The 24418-nt window shown below is 36.3% G+C and overlaps 1 protein-coding gene and 1 long non-coding RNA gene across 2 annotated transcripts in view; both read right to left on the bottom strand.

Annotated features, from left to right (window-relative positions):
* LOC107850373 (tetraspanin-6) overlaps positions 1-24152 on the bottom strand; it is a 32598-nt gene extending 8446 nt beyond the window's left edge. Inside the window, exon 1 of the mRNA XM_016694856.2 lies at positions 23426-24152. Coding sequence (XP_016550342.1) covers positions 23426-23917 — 492 coding nt within the window. The 5' untranslated portion in view covers positions 23918-24152. The remainder of the gene's footprint in view (positions 1-23425) is intronic.
* LOC124889400 lies at positions 14805-22047 on the bottom strand. Its single transcript, XR_007048357.1, has 2 exons — positions 15310-22047; positions 14805-15199 (listed from the first exon to the last, which is right to left on the bottom strand). It is a non-coding gene; the product is annotated as an uncharacterized LOC124889400 (long non-coding RNA).
* Positions 24153-24418: the final 266 nt, after the last annotated feature.

Raw genomic sequence — 24418 nt, 5'->3', positions numbered from 1 at the left:
TGTTCAAATTCATGTACTTCAGTGGTTATTGAAATTTACTACCTTTGGATCTCTGATTTATGATTTTCTATTACCGTTTAAATATTGTTTTCATATTTTTGTAATCATTCAGTGTTAGTGTGTTATAAGCACCCGATACCTATGTGTCTTTACATGATTTTTGTTTTCAAGTAATGAGTCGGTCAGACCATCTTACCGGGGGTCTTGAGCCGGGGGTCTTTCGGAAACAGCCTTTCTACTTCATCAGAGGTAGAGGTATGGACTGCGTACATCTTACCCCCCCAGACCCCACTAAGTGGGAATACACTGGGTTTGTTGTTGTTGTTGTTGTTTGAGTCAGTCAGACCATGGTTTTAATATCATATTCAGAATGTCATGTTCATGCTGAGCACTTACAAGTACAATACCATGTAATGTTAAACAACTAATAATACCAGTGTCTTTTAGTTAGGAGTAACACTTAGCACTGCGTGAACTTAGGGATGACGACTCCCCCGTCAGTAGAGGAATGAGCCGTTTGTATAAATCCCTAAGTTTTATACCTACGGCACCATCATAGATTATGAGGGGTTCCCCGTCAGTAGAGGCATGGCGCCCTCGTCCTTCAGGACATCAGCCTTGTTGATCCACATCGCCATTCATGTGTTGGTACCCCTGGTAAGGCACCAGCACCCTTCCAACTGGGGTAATCATTCAGTGTTAGTGTGTTATGAACACCCGATATCTATGTATCTTTACATGATTCTATTTTCAAGTAATGAGTCAGTCAGACCATGGTTTTAATATCATATTCAGAATGTCATGTTCATGCTGAGCACTTACAAGTACAATACCATGTAATGTTAAACAACTAATAATACTAGTGTCTTTTAGTTAGGAGTAACACTTAGCACCGAGTGAACGTAGGGATGACGACTCCCCCGTCAGTGAAGGAATGAGCCATTTGTATAAATCCCTAAGTTCTAGACCTACGATGCCATCATAGATTATGAGGGGTTCCCCGTCAGTAGAGGCATGACGCCCTCATCCTTCAGGACATCAGCCTTGTTGATCCACATCGCCATTCATGTGTTGGTACCCCTGGTAAGGCACCAGCACCCTTCCAACTGGGGTTACAAATTGGACCCCGATAGCTCATATAGGGGCATGTCGGTTATAGCTAGCTCCCACAGTCTTAGTTCAGTATTCAAACTATGTCAATTCAGGTTTGCATGACCAAGTATTCAGACATTAGTTATTCAGATCATGTCAGCACATGCTTTGCTTGGTCTTGCATTCATTTTACATGTTCATGTTTTCATGCTTGGTATCCATACATGATGCTCAGTTCAATTTTATAGCATGTCCAGCTTTACATGAGATTTACATACATTATTTATGATTTACCGCTTCCCAGCTTCAGTTCCACTCATTCTTCAAAAGTAAAGATTTAAGAAACCAAGTGTAGTGATTCACCAGCTTATCAGATTATATTTGTTACTCATGTTTTAAGATACTTTAGCTTTTAATTTATCTCGGTCTCTTAGTGAGTCTACTTGCACTTAGCATGCATGTTTTAAGATTATGTATGTACTCAGTTTTACTTAATGCATTCACCCTCACTTACTCAATACATTCCAGAAGTGCTAATCCACATATACATCTATGTGCCACATTGCCTTATGATGTAGGTACAATTGTAGCCCACACATCATAATCAGACAGTTCGCAGCTTCCACCCAACAGGTGATAAGTTATATTATTTCGGGGACTCCAGTCAGTTGTAGCTCATGTACTATATTATTCTAATTCTTATGTATTGATTTGTGGTAGTTGGAGGCATGTCAAGCCACCTATAGATAGTATAGTAGAGGCTTCATAGATAGTTAGTCAGAGTTACTCATGTAATTTAAGTTCTTTCTTCAGATTTATTATGTTGTAAACCTTTTTAATATCGCATGTATTCAGATTTTCCCAAGATTATGCCTCCTTTCAGCAAATTTAGCTTATGTAATTAATTTAATTCAGATGCTCAAGTATCATGCCAGTTCATGGGTTAGCTTGGGATCACTTGTGATTCTAAACACTATTCTATAACTAGGGGATAGTCTCGGATCGTGACAAACATGGTATCAGAGCCCAGAGTTCAAGCGTCCTAGGGTGTCTATAAACCTGTGTCTAGTAAAGTCTTGTGGAACAGTACAGAGACGCCTGTATTTTTCTTTGAGAGGCTACAAGGCATTTAAGAAATGTTTCCCTTCTTTTATGTCTCAGATCATGCAGTAGAAGTGTTCTCTAATGAACTTATGTATATTCTTATGTTACTCCATTCGTTCCAACTCCACCTTATTCTTGAGGCAACAGAAATAACCAAGCTAAATCCTTACAGATAGAGTTTTCTCAGACAGTCCCCATAGACAGTTATGGGATTGCATACAGACTCGAAAGTATCCTATCAATACCTTTATGTTCTAAAGTATGAAAGATTTCATTCACGATCATGAAAAATCATGCATTGAGCCGAAGTCAGATATGCCCTCAAATTCCTTCTGAGGATCCTATGATAGCATATAATCTAGAATTAGAAGCATGAACCCAGAAGTTCAGCAGTAGTAAAGTGGGGATAGTGTTATCTAAATTTAGTAGATTATGTATCAATGGGGCTAGTTGTATGAAAGATGAACCAGTAGGCTTAAAACAATGGATGCAAAAATTTAAGTTTATTGATTTGAAATTTAGTATGATGGTGTAGGTGTGATTTAGAGGTGTGCCCAAGGTGAGATGGGATTGTATTATTTCTAAGTTTTAGAGTATGTATGCTTAGATAGTATCCTTGAGTTGCTAAGTGCAAAAGAGGCTAGTTATGTAGTATATGATGTTCTTACTAGCTAAGTTATGGGTTATGGTTGTTGATGTAGGATGTTCAGGTGTAATGGTAATTCTCATAATTTAGGGGAAAATATAAGTTTAGAGATGTTATATTAGTAGGCTATGAAAGAAGTTAGTATAGTTCATTAGAAGTTTGGGAATATCCATGTTAAGGGTTAGAATCTTAGTTTGAATCTTGGATAATTGAGCTAATAAGAAGAAGAATGAAAATTCTAAATGGTGTGAACTCATGGTATGGTGATACTCGTGAAAATTCTAAGTTAGTGAGTGTTTCAGTTGTTATATGATGACTATTGGGGCTATATGAAGTTAAGAGTTCTATCTCAGAAGAAAGTACCAGCAGAGGGTTGTACGCTTTCAGGCGTAGTCTTTTAGGGTGAGTTTATTATATATGTGTATTGCTATATCTAGGAATCTAGAGTAAAGTGGTTGCAGTTCAATTTAGAGTTTATTAAATAGGTCTACAGACTTAGAATAATGGCTTAAAGCTAAGGGGGAGATGATAGAACAAGGAACCAAGTCAGGGTCGCAGATTCTAATAGTGATGCCAGTAGCTTGTAGAACAAAAGTAAGGGGGATGATGCCCAACCCATTCTTATCTCAGTGCAAAGTTTTGTACATCAGTCATCACGATATCTACTCATGCCTAACATGTCAGCTCCATGATCATAGTTCATATTCGTGCACTTTCCATAGAATCATGTGCGCTTCCAGTTCCTAGTACAAGGAGTTCTAGTTCACTCAGTAGTACGAATTATATTTCCTGGAATTATGAACTCCAAACTCCGATCATACAGCTCATAACTCATGTACTTATGTTTTACAGTATGCTCAGTTCCCATAACTTATGGTGCACTCCTAATGACCAACGAAATTCAGATTATGCCATGAATGTCCTCAATTTTTGTCTTTGTAATAAATTTATGTCATTGATACTCTATTCCTCAGGCCTCAGTAAGTGTCCAAGTGATGCACAGTATTCTTTCATGCTTCAGATCCTCATGTTCTAACATTTTAATGACCTCTCCTTAGTTAAGATAATGGTGATGAACAATTTTTTTAGATGGGAGAGAATAAATATTTTTTGTTAAGGAAAGATTTTTGTAAGCTTGTTTTATATAAGGCTATAAATGTGAAGTGAGACTGAGGCCAAACTTTTGGTATAGTCATGGTTAGTTGAAAAATTTTGTGTGTCTTCTTGGGGATAGTGTATGGAAGTTGTTATTGACAAGAGGTGTTAGAGAAAGTTGTAGAATTCTAAAGTGGGTTAGTTGACCAAAAGCTTATATGTGGATATAATGATAGGCTTGAATGTTATGTTGGTATATAAGTGGATGGGTGTTTTTGTGCTAGTGAATTTCTAGTAAGAGGTTGAATTCAGTTGCTGAAGTGGTAAGAAGAATTATTCTTGAGATGAAAGATGTAAAACACGCATAGAGTATTGAATTCATGGTTTATACTAGTATTATGATGTTATGTGTTGTACCTTGTGATTTCAAGTTAGGTTTGAGCATGGCAAGAGTATGTAGTTCAACTCAAACTTTGGCTAGAGTAGTTATATGTACCCCATGTAAGGATTATAAGTTGAATCAAATAAGTATAGTATTCAAGAGGACAAGTATAGTTGAGAGAGTATTTTAGAAGTGTGGCTAAGTTTGAAAGTTAGCAGTTGCATTGATTAAGGCGTAGTAAGTTTTATAGTCCTATGTTCAATGTTATTGAGTTATAGCCATGTTGCGATTCCTTATTCAGACATCTGATTCAGATCATACCCAAAATTCTTTAATCCTTAATGTTATTAAAGCTTCTTAGAAAGAGTGTTGAAGAAATAATCTAGTTGAGTATAAGATTTTAATATAATTTAGTTTGTATAGCCAGCAACTCAGTGTATCAGTTAGACAAACAAGTTCCTATAATTTTCCGTCTTTTCATCTAGTCTTACTATCCGAAGTTCCATTAATATGTCTATTCCATGAGGTAATTTGTTCACATACAAGTAAGTTGCGAATTCAGTTCAGTTCATGCATCATGTTTCAGATTCCGTTATTTACCCATGATTCAATTCATAAATTTTTAGTGAATGACCTCAATTTTCCAAGTATTCCAGCGCAGATATTATGATACCCCTGTACGACCCTGGTCTTGTTATCTCATGATTCGTGCTTACATAATGTACTTGGTGATGCCATGGGTCCCTTTTCTTTTGGTTTCGATATGTGTTTTGTTTAGGGACAATCCCTAATGAGAAATTACATACCTTATTCCATACTTAGTAACTCTTGGAATTATATTGCATCAGTTATCACTTCGTAGTTCTATATGTATGATTGTATCATGAACATTTCAAGTGAGTTCTAAACTCTCAGCATAAATCAGCTCCTTACAGTCAATAGAGTAAAGTCAGCTCAGAAAACAGATTCATGATAAAGTTAATAATGTTTTAGTTCAGCTAAATCCTTTATTACCAGACATGTCATGTGTACATTATTCCATACTTCTAAGACTTCAACAAGTTCCTATCCATCATTCGAGGACGAATGATTCAAGGGGGAGAGAATGTAACACCCCGCACTTTCAGGCTAAACTTTGAACCATCGTTCTTACGTATGTAAACTCTAATACCATGATTTATATTTAAATACATGCATCATGACCTTTATCCTAGTATGTGAAGTGCTTAGGAGGTAAAAATTATACATAGGAATCACTTAGAGTAAAGTTGAACTAAGAGTCTTTGATTCGACCAAAGTTTGGTATTTAATTCTACAATGGTCGACTTTAAACATGTATAACTTTTGACATATATATAATTTTGGAGATCAAAACCCACCAATTGATAGATAATTGAGTTATCTTTCCAACGATACTAATTTTGCCTTAATCTGATAACCGAGCAAAAAATTATGACTATTTTCATGAGAAACAGTAAACCTCCGCAATAAGCCTGCGGCGTGTTGGTATCTCCCCCGGAATAAGGTGTGCGGTGCATTGGTCTCTCTCCCGAAATAAGAGAAGTGACGCAGAGGTTATTCCCACACTGTTTCAGCTTTCTAAGGGCCAAGGGGTAATTTGGTTCTTTCCCCTGAACCCTAATCATCCAAAACACGATTTATAGCACCAAAAAGGATATTATTTGCCATCATCCTCAAAACAACTCACGTAAAAACCCTCCACTTTCCAAAGAACTATAATCCAAGATTTTCCCCTTAACAATTCAAGGATTCAAGCTCCAATTTCAAGATTTCTTCAAAAATTCTTTCAATTAAGGTATGTGGGGTATTCATCAATGGGTTTCTTTCACCCATTAAGACCAAAAACCTTCTCTTTGATAAAACTAAATTTTTCTTCCATTATGGAATTTCACATGTTCAAGATTAATTCAATCCATGTTTTTCCTTAGTAAATTGAACTTAATCCATGTCCTCTTATGATTCCATGTAAATTAGGTCATGTAATGCTTCAAATTTTGAGTCCTTATGTATATTTTATTGAATCCATGTATTTATGATTTTAAAATATGTAAGCATGCTGTTTTTTCATGGTTTACATCTTTCCACGTTCAAATTCATGTACTTCAATGGTTATTGAAATTACTACCTTTGGATCTCTGAATTTTGATTTTCTATTACCAAATTAAATATTGTTTTTGTATTTTTGTAATCATTCAATGTTGGCGGGTTATGAACACCCAATACCTATGTGTCTTTACATGATTTTTGTTTTCAAGTAATGAGTCAGTCAGACCATGATTTTAATATCATATTCAGAATGACATGTTCATGTTGAGCACTTACAAGTATAGTACCATGTCATATTAAACAACTAATAATACTAAAGTCTTTTAGTTAGGAGTAACACTTAGCACCGAGTGAATGTAGGGATGGCGACTTCCCCACCAGTAGAGGCATGAGTCGTTAGTAGTAGTCCCTAAATTCCAGACCTACGATGCCACCGTATATTATGAGGGGTCCTTCGTTAGTAGAAGCATGACGCCCTCGTCCTTCGGGACATCAGGCTTGTGGATCGACATCGCCATTCATGTGTTGGTACCCTTGGCAATGTACCAACACCCTTCCAACTAGGGTTACAGGTAGGACCCCGATAGCTCAGATTGGGGCTTATCAGTTATAGCTAGCTCCCACAGTCTCAGTTCAGTATTCAAACTATGTCGGTTCAGGTTTGCATGACCAAGTATTCAGACATTAGTTATTCAGATCATGTCAGCACATGCTTTGCTTGGTCTTGCATTCATTTTACATGTTCATGTTTTCATGCTTGGTATCCATACATGATCCTCAGTTCAGTTTTATAGCATGTCCAGCTTTACATGAGATTTACATACATTATTTATGATTTACCGCTTCCCAGCTTCAGTTCCACTCATTCTTCAAAAGTAAAGATTTAAGAAACCAAGTGTAGTGATTCACCAGCTTATCAGATTATATTTGTTACTCATGTTTTAAGATACTTTAGCTTTTAATTTATCTCGGTCTCTTAGTGAGTCTACTTGCACTTAGCATGCATGTTTTAAGATTATGTATGTAATCAGTTTTACTTAATGCATTCACCCTCACTTACTCAATACATTCCAGAAGTGCTAATCCACATATACATCTATGTGCCACATTGCCTTATGATGTAGGTACAATTGTAGCCCACACATCATAATCAGACAGTTCGCAGCTTCCAGCCAGCAGGTGATGAGTTATATTATTTCGGGGACTCCAGTCAGTTGTAGCTCATGTACTATATTGTTATTATTCTTATGTATTGATTTGTGGTAGTTGGAGGCATGTACAACCACCTACAGTCGGTATAGTAGAGGCTTCATAGATAGTTAGTCAGAGTCACTCATGTAATTTAAGTTCTTCCTTCAGATTTATTATGTTGTAAACCTTTTTAATATCGCATGTATTCAAATTTTCCCAAGATTATGCTTACTTTCAACAAATTTAGCTTATGTAATTAATTTAATTCAGATGCTCAAGTATCATGCTAGTTCATGGATTAGCTTGGGACCAGTTGTGGTTCTAAGCACCGTGCTACGACTAGGGGGTAGTCTCAAATTGTGACATATTGCCTCAATGACCATGAATTAACATGTATGATTATCTATGTCTGGTTTACTGCTTCACCTCTTTGATGATGTCAAAAGGGGAAAGTTTTGATGTGTAGCATGTATTTATGGTGTTTTGATGTGTAGCTTGTATATGCATAAAATTGATAGTAGAAAGTGGGATGCAACTAGGCTATAATATTATTGATGTGTGGTTGGATTGTAATAATGTGTATAGAAATTCTCACTTGGGAGGAACTTGATGATCCTATACAGGGGAATAAGGTGTAGGATGCGTATAAACTTATAGGCATCACTAATAGGGGGAATTGGTTGGGAAATCTAGGGCAAAGGTTGTTGCTTGGGTTGCTGAGGTGTTGATTATGTTGAGTAGAAGTTTCTTGAAGATGTTGAGTATGTTGATTTGCTTGTATGGGTTTTTCATCATCAAAGAAGGAGAAATTGTTAAGTCCTTAGTTTGTATGACAAATTTATAGTTTGGGACCTCTTTCTTGGAGTTTTTGTGATGACAAAGCTGTTACCGCTTGGAGAACAGGTTGGGCTCACCTAATGCTATCACAGTCCTAACTGACACATAGTACAAAGTTGGTGGAGAAGCTGCTGCCACCTTTTTGCCTCAACCAATAGGATCTTTCCTAGATTTTCTTGGGTCATACTACATATTCCGCATCTTCCTCAATAAGAAAACCAATGTTTCCATATTCTCACAACAAAATATCTTATGAAGCTAAAAGCAAAGACTACTTACTGCAGTGGGAAACTAATTGTTCATCGAGTTGTATTCTTACTTCCTGGTTGTAATTTAGTCTTTGTATTTTGTTCTTAAGCATTTGCCTACATTAGCTTATGATAGTAGTAGGTGTTGAGGTGCAAACCTTTTGTAATCATCTAGAGTTAGGTGATTGTTCAAGCTAGAGTTAGCTTGTGGAGTCCAGTTAGAGTTAGCTGAAAGTTGAAGCAGTAGAGGTACTGCTTGTGTTTCCTTGTAATAGTGTTATTGCTAGGAAACAAAGAATTAGAACTATACTCAAGAAGTTGCTTGAGTATAGTGGAGCTTAGAAATTCTGGAGGCAGGTCGTGGTTTTTCTCCCTTGAGCAAGAAGTTTTCATGTAAAAATCTTGTGTCTTCTATTTACTCTATTCATGAACTTCTTGCCTTGTATATCTCCTAGTTCTTGTTGTGTTTGTGTATTTGTGAACAAGTCCTTGCGCTGAGGAGCTATCCTCCCAGCCCTTCAAGTACTTAAGCAAAAACACCTAATATCCCTTCTATTGTTTGCATTAGTGATGAAACATTTGTTTAGAACTCTTCGAGAATGGGTGAACTGCATGGCTTCAACCTCCACCCAATGTGTAAGCCTACTAAACTGATTCATTTGGTATATGTAGATGACCTCATGATTTTCTATAAGGGTCAAAAAAGCTCTATAAGGAGGGTGGTGGAAACGCTCTCTCACTGTAGCCAGGTGAATGACTTGGAAGCAAATATGAAAAAATCAAATTTCTTTGAGATTAATGGTCCTTACAAGTTTTTCTAAAGAGTCCCTTCTTATTAAATATCTAGGGCTACCACTAAATTCCAAGAAATAGAACTGGATTGATTGTTGGGATTTTTTGATCTAATGCAAGGAGGTTACAAGTAATTAATATTGTGTTATACACCATTTAGAACTTTTAGGGATTAATGTTCATACATCTCATCAGAGCATATCGAAAAAAGTGGACCAGATCTATAAGGACTATATTTGGGGCAGTTCAGAATAGAAGAGGAAAATAACCCTGGTATCATAAGGACACAATTTGTAAGCCAAAGAAGTATGGAGGCCTAATTGTGAAATGTTATAAGCAGTGGAATATAGTTTCAATAGGGAAGCTGTAATGGTTCTTTGCTTGTAAGGAGGACCTACTTTGGGTTAAATGTGTGAATGGTGTTTACATGAAGCAAACTACTGATACTTATTACATAACCACCTATTCACTGTCGTTGGTACTAGAAGTTAAATACAATCAGAATACAAATGGTGCACTAGTATATGTCTGGTAGCTAAAATAATTTGCTGAGAGTTATACAATTAAGGAGAATGATCTTATTGAAATTCTTTACCTATGCTTGGACAAAGATTCATCCTTTTCTTATCCAATCAAGGTACATTACTGTCCAAGGAGAGATTACAAAAATTACATATCCCCAATATTGATGATAATCTCTACAGATTATGTAATGATGATCAGGTGAAAATTCCAACACACATTTTTGTTAAATACAGTTAGATACTTGGAATACATTGAGAGATTAGGAGATGGACAGACATTGATCATGGACAGACATTGAAAATTCCACAGCACATTTTTGTAAAATACAGTTAGATACTTGGAATACATTGAGAGATTAGGAGATGGACAGACATTGATCGTGTCTAGACTGCAAGCACACCTCAAGCCTTACGTTGGATTAGTAGCAGACACTAGAGGCAGTTTTAGACGGAGTTGATCGTGGTAATATGGAGAGCTTAAATCCACCATACATGGAAGGCAAAAAATTGAAATATTTTAAGAATATACATGTACAGACAGAGACAACAGTATTACAAATACAGACTAAGATAAAAGAGATTTTGGATCAATTGAAGGGTAAGAAGAGAGTTCTTAATTGTAGGCATCTGATTCAGAATTGTGCATCTAGATTATTATCTTTGAAGAGTTTGTTTTCTTTTTTCTATATATATGTATCTAGCAATTTCTATTTGCTAGAAGTTGAGTAGGCTTGATACTCTTTCTGGAAGATGGTCAGATTTACACGATGCTTTTTAGGTGTAAGTTGTTAGTTGTTTAATGATAATATTCACATTTTACTATCCAAGAAAATATATAAAATGCTTTCTAAAAGATGTAATTTGGAACTTAGAAGAAACCTTGTGAAAAAACAACGTAATTATTTGTGTACATCAAATAGGAATGATAAAACGTCGTAAAAATAAAGTATCTTATACTCAGCTTAGTCAAATTGTAAATAAAATTTCAAACAACAACGACAACAACAACAAACCCAGTGAATTCCCACCAAGTGGAGTTGGGGAGGGTAAAATGTACGCAGTCCATACCGCTATTCCAAAAAAAGTGGAGAGGCTGTTTCCGATAGACCCCCGCTCAAGATTAAATAAAATTTCAAACGCTGACAATTTATATGGATGATAATATATGCAGCCCTCCCCCCGAGAGTAGAGAATAATGGAAAAAGCACTAGTGACGAGGAATGAGGTAAGAGCTTTGTCTTCATCACTAAATGATCCCTACTATAACTCAAAAGTTCAACAGAAGAGAACACAACCACCAGAACATAAGAATAAAAACAAAAAACACCAATGAAAATTTCAGTTGTTTAATGGATATATGCATCCTCTACTAGTTGTTTTATGAGCTAATTTTTTTTGTAAGGTTAACCAAAGGCTAAATGGTTTAGTAGACCTCCGTACTTGTAGAATTTTGTATTATGAATTCTTCTATTCATATCTTTGCCAACTGAGTCCTTAAATGCCGTAAAACACAATATTTCAAGCTCCTCCAACCGCTGACCAAACTTATGTGGCTTTAAAATGGCTGAGTTGGACATAGAGTGAGTGTGTGACTACAAAAAAAAAGGAAAAAAAGAAAATCTTCTTCTACCCCCACCTTCTTCTTCAGCCTCCTCTGCCCCACCCCCTCCCCCCACCCAACCCCAAACCCCTTTTAGTTTCTTCCTCACACCCTAATAAATCCGTCTTCTCAGTATACCCCACACCTTTTTTCATCCCCCTCCCCAAATCATTCTCTATTTTAGCCACTTTCTTACTACTATTAAATAATAAAATTTTCAAATATTTTTTTTGAGATGCGAACAAGTTTAATACCATTGACAGACTAATACCCTGTTGACAATAGTGATCTGCTGCTACAAATATTGAGGATGAATAGACACAAGACTCCAACTATGAACACTCAAGTATATGTTTGACTAATCATAAAAACTGTTGGAGATACTGGGCCGAAGTTTTCTTTTCCTCAACTCTGGAACATTCAACATTGGGCCACAATAAATACAGAGGCCCAGAGAATAATAATTTTGTAGATTTATACATTTAGGATAGAATATAAGTAGTTGTTAGTTTGTTACAAGAATCTTTCGACCCAACATAGGCTCTTGGTTATGGATTTGGGTATAAAGAAGAATAGAAAGAGGAGGAGTAAGGAGTGTAGACCTATAATTAAGTGGGGCGGCCTGACGCCAGTGAATGCGTGGGAGATAGGGGAGAGGTTGGCGGGAATGGGGGTGTAGGAGTGTAGGGGGGACGTGGATAGTACGTGGGACAGGGCGGCAAGGTGCATCAGGGAGAATGCAAGTGAGGTGTTGGGTGTTTCTAGGGGCCGGGCCGGGCACCATCGGGGGGATTGGTGGTAGAATGAAGAGGTGGAGAAGAAAGTGGGGACCAAGAAAGGGGCGTATGCTAAGTTGGTGGAGAGTAAGGACGAAGAGGAGAAGCGGGTAAACAGGAAAGAGTACAAGCTAGCGAGGAAGGAGGCTAAGTCAGCAGTCACGGCAGCTAAGACAGCCGCTTTTGAGAGCTTGTATGCAGGGTTACAGGGGAAAGGAGGGGAGAAAAAGTTGTTTAGAATCGCTAAGGCTAGGGAGAGGAAGGGTCGTGACCTCGATCAGGTGAGGTGCATTAAGGGAGAGGACGGTAGAGTGTTGGTGCAGGACGGCCACATTAAGAATAAATGGCAGTCGTACTTTCATAGGCTCTTGAATGACGAAGGGGATAGAGCTATTGTGTTAGGGGAACTGGAGCACTCAGAGGAGTGTCGGGATTTTAGCTATTGTAGACGTTTTAAGGTAGAAGAGGTTAGACAGGCTGTTCGCAGGATGCGAAGGGGTAGGGCGACGGGGCCGGATGAGATACCGGTGGAGTTTTGGAAGTTCGTTGGAGAGGCTGGTATAAGGTGGTTGACTGGATTGTTTAATGAAATCTTCAGGACGGCAAAGATGCCCGAGGCTTGGAGGTGGAGTACCATGATCCCTCTCTATAAGAATAAGGGGGACATTCAGTGTTGCAATAACTATAGGGGGATTAAGTTATTGAGTCACTCTATGAAGATCTGGGAGAGAGTGGTCGAGGTGAGGCTGAGACGGATAGTGTCTATTTCGGAAAACCAGTTCTGATTTATGCCCGGCCGCTCGACGACGGAGGCAATCCACCTGGTACGGAGATTGGTGGAATAGTATAGGGAAAGGAAGAAGGATCTGCATATGGTGTTTATCGACCTGGAGAAGGCTTACGACAAAGTTCCCAAGGAGGTGCTTTGGAGATGCTTGGAGGTGAGTGGAGTACCGCTGGCATATATCAGAGTAATTAAGGATATGTATGATGGAGCGAAAACCCAAGTGAGGACGGCGGAAGGAGACTCAGAGCATTTCACTGTCCTGACAGGATTACACCAGGGATCTACTCTTAGTCCCTTTTTGTTTGCGTTGGTGATGGATGTGTTGACGCGACGTATTCAAGAGGAGGTGCCGTGGTGTATGCTTTTTGCAGACGATGTAGTCCTGATAGATGAGACTCGAGGGGGTGTGAATGACAAATTAGAGGTGTGGAGGCAAACCCTTGAGTCTAAAGCGTTCAGGGTGAGCAGAAGCAAGACAGAGTATGTGGAATGCAAGTTTAATGACGTGAGGCTGGAGAATGAGGTAGTAGTGAAGCTGGAAGCACAGGAGGTATGTAAGAGGGATAATTTCAAGTATCTTGGGTCCGTGATCCAGAGTAACGGTGAGATTGATGAGGATGTCTCGCACCGTATTGGGGCGGGGTGGATGAAGTGGAAGCTCGCGTCGGGGGTGCTGTGTGATAAGAAGGTGCTGCCCAAGCTTAAAGGCAAATTCTACAGGGTGGTAGTCCGCCCGGCCTTGTTGTATGGAGCGGAGTGTTGGCCAGTTAAGAACTCCCACATCCAAAAAATGAAGGTGGCAGAAATGCGGATGTTGCGCTGGATGTGTGGGCTGAATAGAGGGGATAGAGTTTGAAATAAGACTATCCGAGAGAAGGTTGGTGTGACTTCAGTGGAGTGCAAGATGCGGGAAGCCCGATTGAGATGGTTCGGACACGTGAAGAGGAGGGGAATGGATGCCCCGATCCGTAGGTGTGAGAGGCTAGCATTGGATGGTTTTAGGCGGGGTAGGGGTAGGCCGAAGAAGTACTGGGGTGAGGTGATTAGGCGGGACATGGAGCAGTTACAGCTCACCGAGGACATGACCCTAGATAGGAAGGTCTGGAGGACGCGAATTAGGGCAGAGGACTAGGGCCAGTTTGGGTCGCTAGTGTAGGGAATTACTTGGTGGGGGGTTTATTTCTGTTATGATTTTGTGTTCCGTGTTCCATGTTTTAGTACGAATCTGTGTGCTTTCCTCTGCTTTCCTCTGCTTTATATTACTTATGGTGGACGTATTTATGTTATGTAATCTGCTTCTATGCTTTACTATGTGTTCTGGGTATCTCGTGCCTTGAGCCGGGGGTCTATCGGAAACAGCCTTTCTACTTCTTTAGAGGTAGAGGTATGGACTGCGTACATCTTAACCCCCCCCAGACCTCACTAGGTGGGAATACACTGGGTTTGTTGTTATTGTTGTTAGTTTGTTACAAGAATAGACAACTGCATACACTGTAGGCAGTTTCTATTTTTTTGGTCCTATAGCTAATTCTATCTTGTATAAATCATGACATAAAAACAAACAAATCACTCAGAAAATTCTCCTATACTTGCTCTTCAAGTTTCTACATGGTATCAAAGTGAGGTTAATCTTTTGAGTCCAAATTCTTTTCCTTTTCTCTTATCGTGCTAACCACTCAAACTCCACCTGTTGCTCCTGTTTCCACTGCTCTAAATCAGAGCAGCCCCTTCTTCTTGCACCCTTTTGATTCTCCAGGGTTGCTTCTCATTCAAACTCCTTTTGATGGGACTGGTTATGGAGCTTGGAGGAGATCCATATGCATTGCTCTTTCTGATAAAAATAAGCTATGCTATATTGATGGATCTTCCCAGGTTCCTTCATCTCTTTCTCCTGATTTCAACCTTTAGACTAGATGTAATGATATGGTAACCTCTTGGCTACTGAACTCTTTGTCCAAAAACATTAATGGAAGTGCATTGTATTCCAGTTCAGCTCAAGCATTATGGACAGATCTTGAAGATAGATTCAGACAAACTAAAGGAGCTCAACTCTATCACCTGAAAAAACAAATCAATGATTTAAATAAAGGGACCTCAGGTATTCCAGGTTATTTCACCAAGTTCAAAATGCTTTGGGATGATATTGACTCCTTGTATAACAAGGTTACCTGCACCTGCACGTGTACTTGTGCAGGAAAGAAGAAGATGTTGAAATCTCAATAGGATGAGAGGTTGATTCAATTCCTCATAGGGTTGAATGATGTGTATGTACCTATGAGAAGCAACATTCTTATCATGAACCCGTTTCCCAGTGTTAATCTTGCTTATTCTTTTATTCTTCAAAATGACAAACAGAGGGAAACATACAGGAATCTATCTTTTCCAGGAGAACCCTCTTCATACTTGGATACTCACCAGGTCAGTCATCAACGTGGCACAAGGTTCTCTTATCCTAAATCTACCCAATCTGTTGACTCAAAGGAAAGAAAGAATTTGTTGTGTTTCCTTTACAAGAAGCCAGGACACACACTAGAAAAGTGCTACAGAATCATAGGATTCCCAGCAAATTTCAAATTCACAAAAGGTTTCGGGGCACATTGGACATTAAGAGGGAATATTGTGATAACCTCTGAATCTGTCCTCATTTCAGATAACCCTTCTCAGGTTTTTTATATCTCTCAAGATCAATTTACCTAGCTTGTCAAGCTTCTTCAAAATATTCAAATTAGTGACACAGGGATCTCAGATTCAACTGTTCATGCTAATGTCCTCCAGTGTGATGGTAATATCTTTTATAACCCTATAGCTTATTCAACTTATGTTAATTTCTCACAATGGATCATTGATTCTGGGGCTTCATAATATATGTCCTTTGATCCTACATTTTTCACCTTTCTCACTCCTTTATTTTCACTAATTTTTGTCAATTTACCTAACTCTTTCAGGGTAAAGTTCACACATATTAGATCTGTTAGTCTATCTCCTGACCTTGTTTTATATGATGTACTTCTCATTTTTTCATTCAAAATTAATCTTATCTCAGTACAAAAATTTTGCAAATAGTTGCTTTGTCATCTTACATTTTCCCCCACATGTTGTGTTATGTAGGTCCTTTTAATAAAAATCCCTCTAGTGCTTGGTGAAGCAAGAACAGAAGTCTACATCCTTCACACAATAAGTTCTTAATCACAATTTTTCTTCAAGTCTCAATTAGATCCTAGTTCTAGTATTTCTAACTCTGTTTCTAACACTACTTCTGGACCTGTAAAATGCCCTTCTATTTTGGCATTATGGCACAATAGATTGAGACATGTACCTTTTCATGCATTGAAAAAATTGAGCCTTATTTCTTCTTTAATCAATGAAAATTGTTCTTGTGATGTGTCCCCTTTGGCTAGGCAATCCAAGCTACCATTTCCCCATAGTTCTATTAAAACTTCAGTTCCGTTTGATTTGATACACCTGGACACTTGGGAATCTTACAAATTACCCACTCATGATGGTTATAGATACTTTCTCACCATAGTCGATGATTTTAGCAGAATGACTTAGACATATCTTTTAACCACTAAAAGTAATGTTTTCCTTGTTTTAAAATCTTTCATAGCTTTAATTAAAAGACAATACAATGCTAAGGTGAAAATTGTAAAGTATGATAATGCTTTAAAACTTGGGGGTGGTTCTCTTCTTGCTGAATCTTTTTACCACTGCTGGTATAATAAATCAGACTTCTTGCACTGCTTCCCCTCAACAAAATGGAGTTAATGAGAATAAGCATAGACACCTCCTAGAGACTTCTAAAGCCCTACTAAATCAGTCTAATCTTTCCATATGCTATTGAAAGGAATGTCTACTTATTACTACCTTCCTAATTAACAGATTTACCTCATCTATTCGTCATAACAAAACACTTTGAGCTATTTTTTGGAAAGCCACCTACATATGATCACCTTAAAAGCTTTGGTTGCCTATTTTTTTCTTTTACCCTTGCACATAATAGAGCTAAATTTGCCCCCAGAGCTATCCTTTGTGCTTTTCTAGGCTATCCACCAGATAAAAAGGGTACAAATTACTGGACTTGAAAACTAGGGATATGTTTGTTTCCAAGGAAGTGAGATTCTAGGAAAATGTGTTTCCATTCCTCTCACATTCCACACTATATATTTTCTCAACACCTCCTTCATCTCCAACTGATGACTTACCCTCTACTACTATGTCACCATATTCCATACAACCTGATATAGCTTCACCTACTCCAGATCAACAACCTCTTGATCCTATTCCTCCCACTTCTTCCCAAACTAATCTACTTTCTAGTTCCAACTCTTTTACTCATGTTCCTACTGACCTAACCAAAAGATCAGAATCAGTCACCTTAGCCTTCTTTACCACTTCTTCTAATCCTACTGTTCTTTCTTTTACTGTTTTATCTACCCTTAATCAGCATTTCTTAAACTCCCTCTCTGGCATTTCTGAACCCCAGAATTTTAACCAAGCCATCATGCACCCTGGTTGGCAGAAAGATATGGAAGCTGAGTTTGAGGCCCTTGGGTCCAACCACTCTTGGGATGTCATTGAATTACTAGTTGATAAGAAGGCATTGCCATGTAAATAGGTCTAAAAGGTCAAGCACAGGTCAGATGGCTCAATTGAGAGATTGAAAGCTAGACCAGTGGTTCGAGGTGATATTCAAAGAAAAGGGATTGAAATTAGCGAAACATACTCTCCTGTGGTCAAAATGACCATCATTAGATGTTTTCTGGCATTGGAATTTAATAAAAACTGGGATTTAAATCAGCTTGATGTTAATAATGCTTTTTTGCATGGGGATTTGCAAGAAAAAGTTTATATGAAATTTCCCCCAACATGTCCCCTACCAGTCCTAATCATGTTTGCAGGCTAAGAAAGTTATTATATGGACTGAGGCAAGCCTCAAGGCAATGGTATGCTAGATTGGCTGCAACACTACAACTCAAAGGCTACACTTCTTCCTTAAATGATTACTCACTATTTTTTAAATATAATGGTAATCTGATCTTTATCCCAGATGTGTATGTAGATGACAAACTTGTCACAGAGAACGATACGCAAAATTACACAGTTTCACGCTATTTCTTAACACAAAATTCAAAATTAAAGATTTGGGTACCTTACATTACTTCCTGGGTATGGAAATCCTTCAAGAATCTCAAGGTTTTATCATTTCCCAATGCAGGTTCACCCTTGACCTCCTATCAAAATTCAAATGTGACTATTTGCCTCCGGTTTCATCTCCTTTGGACCCTTCTTTTGAATTAAGTGTTGATTCAGGGGATCTCTTACTCAACCGCACCATTTATCAAAGAATAATGGTTGTCTGAACTATCTCACCCACACACAGTCAAATATTTTCTTTGTCATTCAATATGTCTCTTAGTTTATGCACTCTCCTTGTACAACTTACTATAGTGTTGCTCTGCGGGTTCTTCGGTATTTAAGCCTTAAACCTGGTCAAGGTTTGCTCATGTCGTCGTCTCTCTCTTTTTCTCTACTTGCATTTTGTGATGTCGATTGGGCATCGTGTGTTGACTCTTATTTCTCAGTCAAAGGATTTTTCATCAGTCTAGGGGGATCTCTAATTTCTTGGAAATCTAAAAAGCAAGTCTTATTTCCCTTTACTCTGCTGAAGCAGAGTATAGGTCTATGCGTAGATTGATCTCTGAGCTCACTTGGCTTCATTGTCTGCTTCGGGATCTTTCTCTCATACCTGAGCTGCCTATACTAATTCACTCGGACAACAAATCCACCCTTCATATAGTTAAAAATCCAGTCTTTCACGAGCACACAAAACATGTGGAATTTGATTGCCACTTTGTTAGTCAATAATTTTTTTCTGGTATCATTTTCTTAAATTTTGTGCCCTCTTTTTTTCAACTGGCAGACATTTTTACCAAACCATTATCGGGACCTTCTTATTTCTCTGTACTTTCCAAGTTGGGGCTTCCTTCTACAACCTTCAACTTAAAGGGGGTGTTGACAATGGTGATACTGCTGCTACAAATATTGAGGATGAAGAGACACAAGACTCCAACTATGAACACTCAAGCATATGTTTGACTGATCCATAAAAACTGTTGGTGATATTGGGCCAAAGTTTTCTTTTCCTCAACTCTGGGACATTCAACATTGAGCCACAATAAATACAGAGGCCCAAAGAGAATAATAATTTTGTAGCTTTCTTGCATATACATTTAGGATAGAATATAAGTAGTTGTTAGTTTGTTATAAGAATAGAACAATTGTACATACATTGTACGAAGTAGACTGTAGGAAGTTTCAATTTTTTTGTCCTGTAGCTAATCCTATCTTGTATAAATCATGATATAAAGAATAAACAAATCACTTAGCAAATTCTCCAATACTTGCTCTTCAAGTTTCTATATGTAAAGAATGGATCTTAGGCCTAATTCAATCTCAAAAGTTAGCTCATGAGGAGAGGATTGCTCAAGTCCATATAAAGAGACTAATTACCTATCCCTTTTCCAATTTAGATACTTAACACTCACCCACACGCTTAACTAGAGTGTGAACAATATAATGTGGGGGCCCAACATCGGTGAACAAAGATTTGAGATGGGTTTGTCTCTGATACCATATAAAGAATGGATCTTAGGTCTAACTCAACATCAAAAGCTAGCTCATGAGGGAAAGATTGTCCAACTCCATATAAGGAGACTAATTACACATCCCTTTTTCGATGTGGGATAATTAACATACCCACTTCAGAAAAAGTTTAATTTTTAAAAGTTTTGAAGCAAAAGCAAGAACCCAATAGCAAAAAATAATTTTTTTGGGGATGTAAACATGCTTAACACCATCAACTAACCAATACCCACTTCAAAAATAGTTTAATTTTTCAAAATTTTGAAGAAAAATCAAGAACTTAATTGAAAAAAATTAAAAAAAACTAATAAAGTAGCAGCATCTAAGAATACAATCGTAATATGTCATGAAACAGAGCCTTCAGCAAAAGTGTGTTTTTGGTAAATTCAGAAAGAGCTTAAACCCTAAACTTTAATTTTCTATATGCCTTTTTTTTTATATGAAGACAAATTTAAATAGAAGAAAAAGAGAATAAGGGGGTCTAGGTGATAGTGACCGTGGTTGTGGGTTGTGGGAGGTGGATGAAGGTGAGAGAAATAGAAATTTACTTTAAAAATAAATTAAAAAATTATTATTATGCTTTATATCTAATATTTTGATTAATAGAGATAATTATGACATGGCATTAATTTATGTAATGTAAATCATACATGTCATCTATTTAAGGGTGAATGAGCTACACACTTGATAAGAGGGGTTTAAATTCTTCTTTTGTTTGAGTTTAACTATTTTGTTTGAATTTAAGTGTTCAACTGATAAAATAGTGAGTAAAAAGATTCAAAATACAAAATCAAACAAGTACAGCTGTAAACTGTACAAAAATTTATTAGACCGATTTGCCTTAAGAAAATACATCCACCCTATTCCTGTTTCTTTACAAAATTTCAAGGGAGTAATTCTTATTTCTTTTTTCTTTTTCCTCCTTGAGGAAGTGAAGGAAAAGGGTAGGTGTAAAACCTAATTGTTTGGAAGAGCATACGTTTTCAAAAAGAATAAAAAGAAAGAACACATATCCATGTTCTTGATAATTTTAAGGGAAAAAGCATAATTTCTCCCCTGAGCGTATTGTTAAAACTTACTTTAGCACATTAATTTTATCGATAATTATTTATCCCCTAAATAACTATTGCATGAATTATATTACCCCTTAAGGGGAACGTGGAAAAAAATAAAAAATAAAGTGCATTTTAATTAAAAAAAGTAAAAATAAATAAATAAGTGGGTCCATCTTTATATTTTCAACCACTCTCTTTTCATAACCCATCACCCCTCTCTTCTTTTCTCCATTTTTCTTCACTACCATCATCAACCAGCTCCAACAAAATGTACGTCAAAAATATTTTTTCATGTAAATTTCGATAGTAAGTTCAGTTTTCATAAAAAGAAGTTTAAGAAAATTTAATTTATTCAATCACAATCAATTTTTCTCAATAACTAAACTAATTTTAAATTTATTGAATTCTTGTTTTGATGAACAAATTAAAAAATACTCAAAAAAAATACTGAAAATTTTGTATTGAGATTGAATCGAAGAAGAAAATTTCAAAAAAAAATAAAAATCAAATCCAACAAAATTATTCTAAAAAATGTGACAAGCGAACTTGACAAAAAAATTCAACATATTTTTTATGGGTTAAAATTGTTTACACCCCCGAACTTTTTTGTAAAAATCAAACACCCCCCTCAACTTTGAATAATAATCATTCTCCTTCCTTTTTCCTATTTGATTTTTTAAAATACCTATTTTACTCTTATATTTATATCAACATTTGTATCTCTTTTTAAAAAGAAAATTTTTTTATAAAAATATATTTTCTATAAAATTTAAAAATTATTTTTATGATAAAAAATAAAAGTGAGAAATATTAATTGAGTATATAATCTAATGACAAACTATAATATTATAAATGAGCAAAATAGTAAAAAATAATTTTATTAAAAATCAAAATTCTAATATATATTTATACGTGAAAATCATAAATAATTATAATTTTATAAATATATTTCAATGTTGGTATACAAAAATAATTAATAGTCGAGGGTCTTTCGGAAAGAATCTACCTCTCCGAGATAGTGGTAAGGTTTGTGTACCCCTACCCTCCTCAGGCCTCACTTACAAAATTTCACTAGATATGATGTTGTTGTAGATATATATTTATTATAAATCAAATGATTGTTGTTGATGAATTTTAAATTATTATTTAGAAAATAATTCATATTAACAACCAAAACTCGTTTATCTATATAGACATTAAAGAATAACAGAAAATCAAAATATGAATCTATATACATAATTACATACTCACATACATACCTAATACATATAAATATAAAAATTTTGAATGTAAATAGTACCTTTAGATTTTGTAATTAATTATAAAAGAATTTACTAATAATGTTAAAAGGTGGGCTTGAGAATTTATATACCTACATTGAAATATATTTATAAAATTATAATTACCTATTATTTTCACGTATAAATATATATTAGATTTTTGATTTTTAATAAAATTAATGTTTATTATTTTGCTTATTTATTTCATTATAGATTGTCATTAAATTATATACTCAATTAATATTTCTCACTTCAATTTTTTTATCTTAAAAATAATTTTTAACTTTTATAGAAAAATATTATATAGATTAAAAATATATTTTTATAAAAAAAAAATACAAATATTGATATAAATATAAGAGTAAATATGTATTTTAAAAAATCAAATAGAAAAAAGGAGGGAGAATGATTATTATTTAAAGTTGATCGAGGGAGAGGGGGAGATTTTTACAGTAAAGTCTGGAGGTGTAAACAATTTTAACCCTATTTTTTATTTCTAATTCCTTTTACCCTCAAAGTGAAATTCTCTGCTATTACAATTGTAATTTTTCAAAAATCAAATTTCAAAGATTTGGATCTAAAATAAAGAAAAAGAAAAGAGTTAAAAGAAGAAAGAATGACAGGGGCAGGGGGCGGGAGAGTTTTGCAGATTGTAGGGGTTGGGGGATGGGGCTGGACAAGAGAGAAAATAGGGTGGGTTGGCGGGGGAAGGTGGCATCAGTTGGTAGGGTTGTGGGGTGAAGAAGGAAGCTTGGGGAGAGAGGGTGGGGTGAAAAAGATAACTTTTCTTTAATTTATATTATTTTTTTATTTGGTTTTTTGCGTGGCAACGACGAGCTGTTGACTTAGGAGTAGAGTGTGTTACACTCTTCATTATGAGAGTGGAATTACATTTTCGATGTGGTATATAATTCACCTGAAAATTATTAAGGAGATAAATAATTACCTACAAAAATTAAAGTGGTAAAGTAAATTTTGACGACAGGTTCAAGGGTATTTATGCCTTTTCCCTAATCTTAACTAATAGTCACCCAATATTTACACTATCATGTAGGTAGATAATTTATTTGATTTTGAAAATTATAAATTTTATTTTTCGCGGAGGATTACTTGAATATACATTTTGGGTGCCTCTAATTTTTATTTTTTTTAAAAGATAAGTTGAACTCATAAAAGATTTCACTACCAGAAATTTCACTATCAGAAATTCGCATTTTTCCAACTACAAAAATTCAGGTCGCTATTTTACCGTCTAATAAGGGGAGTGTCTTTGAGTTAAATATATATATATATATATAAAGATATACCTGGATAGGAGTCAAGTCTTTGGTAAGATAATCATAGGGTGTCCAAGTAATAACAGTAGCACAAGTCTTGGAACCCAAAATACAAGCCCTAATAGTGACCCAATACTGAGGATCCTTAATCCTCTTCCTCAACAATGGTGAGTAGTTCTGAAGATCATACTCTTTATACACTTTGCCAGGCACATCCACTTCACCACCTGGGCTTGTTACCACAAAACCAAACACAGTTAGCGCCATCAATGCCCCTATGAGGAACAACATGACAAACAGGTAGAGCCAAAGTGCCCATGCAACATGGAAACAAGCTCCTATGAAACCTGCCAATGAAACTATGAGGATTATGAAACCTATGAACAACAGTGGTGTTTGGAGGAATTTCTCGCATGTTGTACTGCTCCTTGCCATCCACAATCCAGCACCTATGATTGGAATTGATGCTAAAAGTGTGAATAGATTCAAGAAACCTATCACTGTGTTGCTAAATCTATACATTTTTTCTTCACTTACCTACTTCACTAGCTTTTCCTTGAAACTATCACTCACAGCATATTTTTCTTTTCTTCTACAGCTTTCTTTATAACTAGCTTTCAAGAAGGGACGAACTACTTTAAATAAAAAGAAGAGTTAAGCATGGCCATTGGATTGATTACTTTTTGGGTAATAAGGAATATTTTTATTTGGGATAAGTGGGTGACCATAATTGAATTTCTTAGCCATTAAGCAAATATCCTCTCAAAAAATGAATTGGTAAATCATTGATAAAATTGCCACGTTGAGACCTACACGTGTGAAGAATATTTTCCTATGAGGCGCGGACAGTTTCCAAGCCATTGAAAAAACCTGTGACATACTAGAGAGTAGCAAGAAATAAAAAGGGCAATTCGGTGCACTAAAGTTATCGTTATGTATGGTGTTTGGAGAAAAGTCCTACCATAAGGGTGTATCGTACGCAGTCTTACTTTATATTTTTACCAGAGGCTGTTTTCAAGGTTT

The sequence above is a fragment of the Capsicum annuum genome, chromosome 12, assembly GCF_002878395.1.
Source record: "Capsicum annuum cultivar UCD-10X-F1 chromosome 12, UCD10Xv1.1, whole genome shotgun sequence".
Classification (NCBI taxonomy): Eukaryota; Viridiplantae; Streptophyta; class Magnoliopsida; order Solanales; family Solanaceae; genus Capsicum; species Capsicum annuum.
This window is presented reverse-complemented; position numbering and strand designations above follow the sequence as displayed.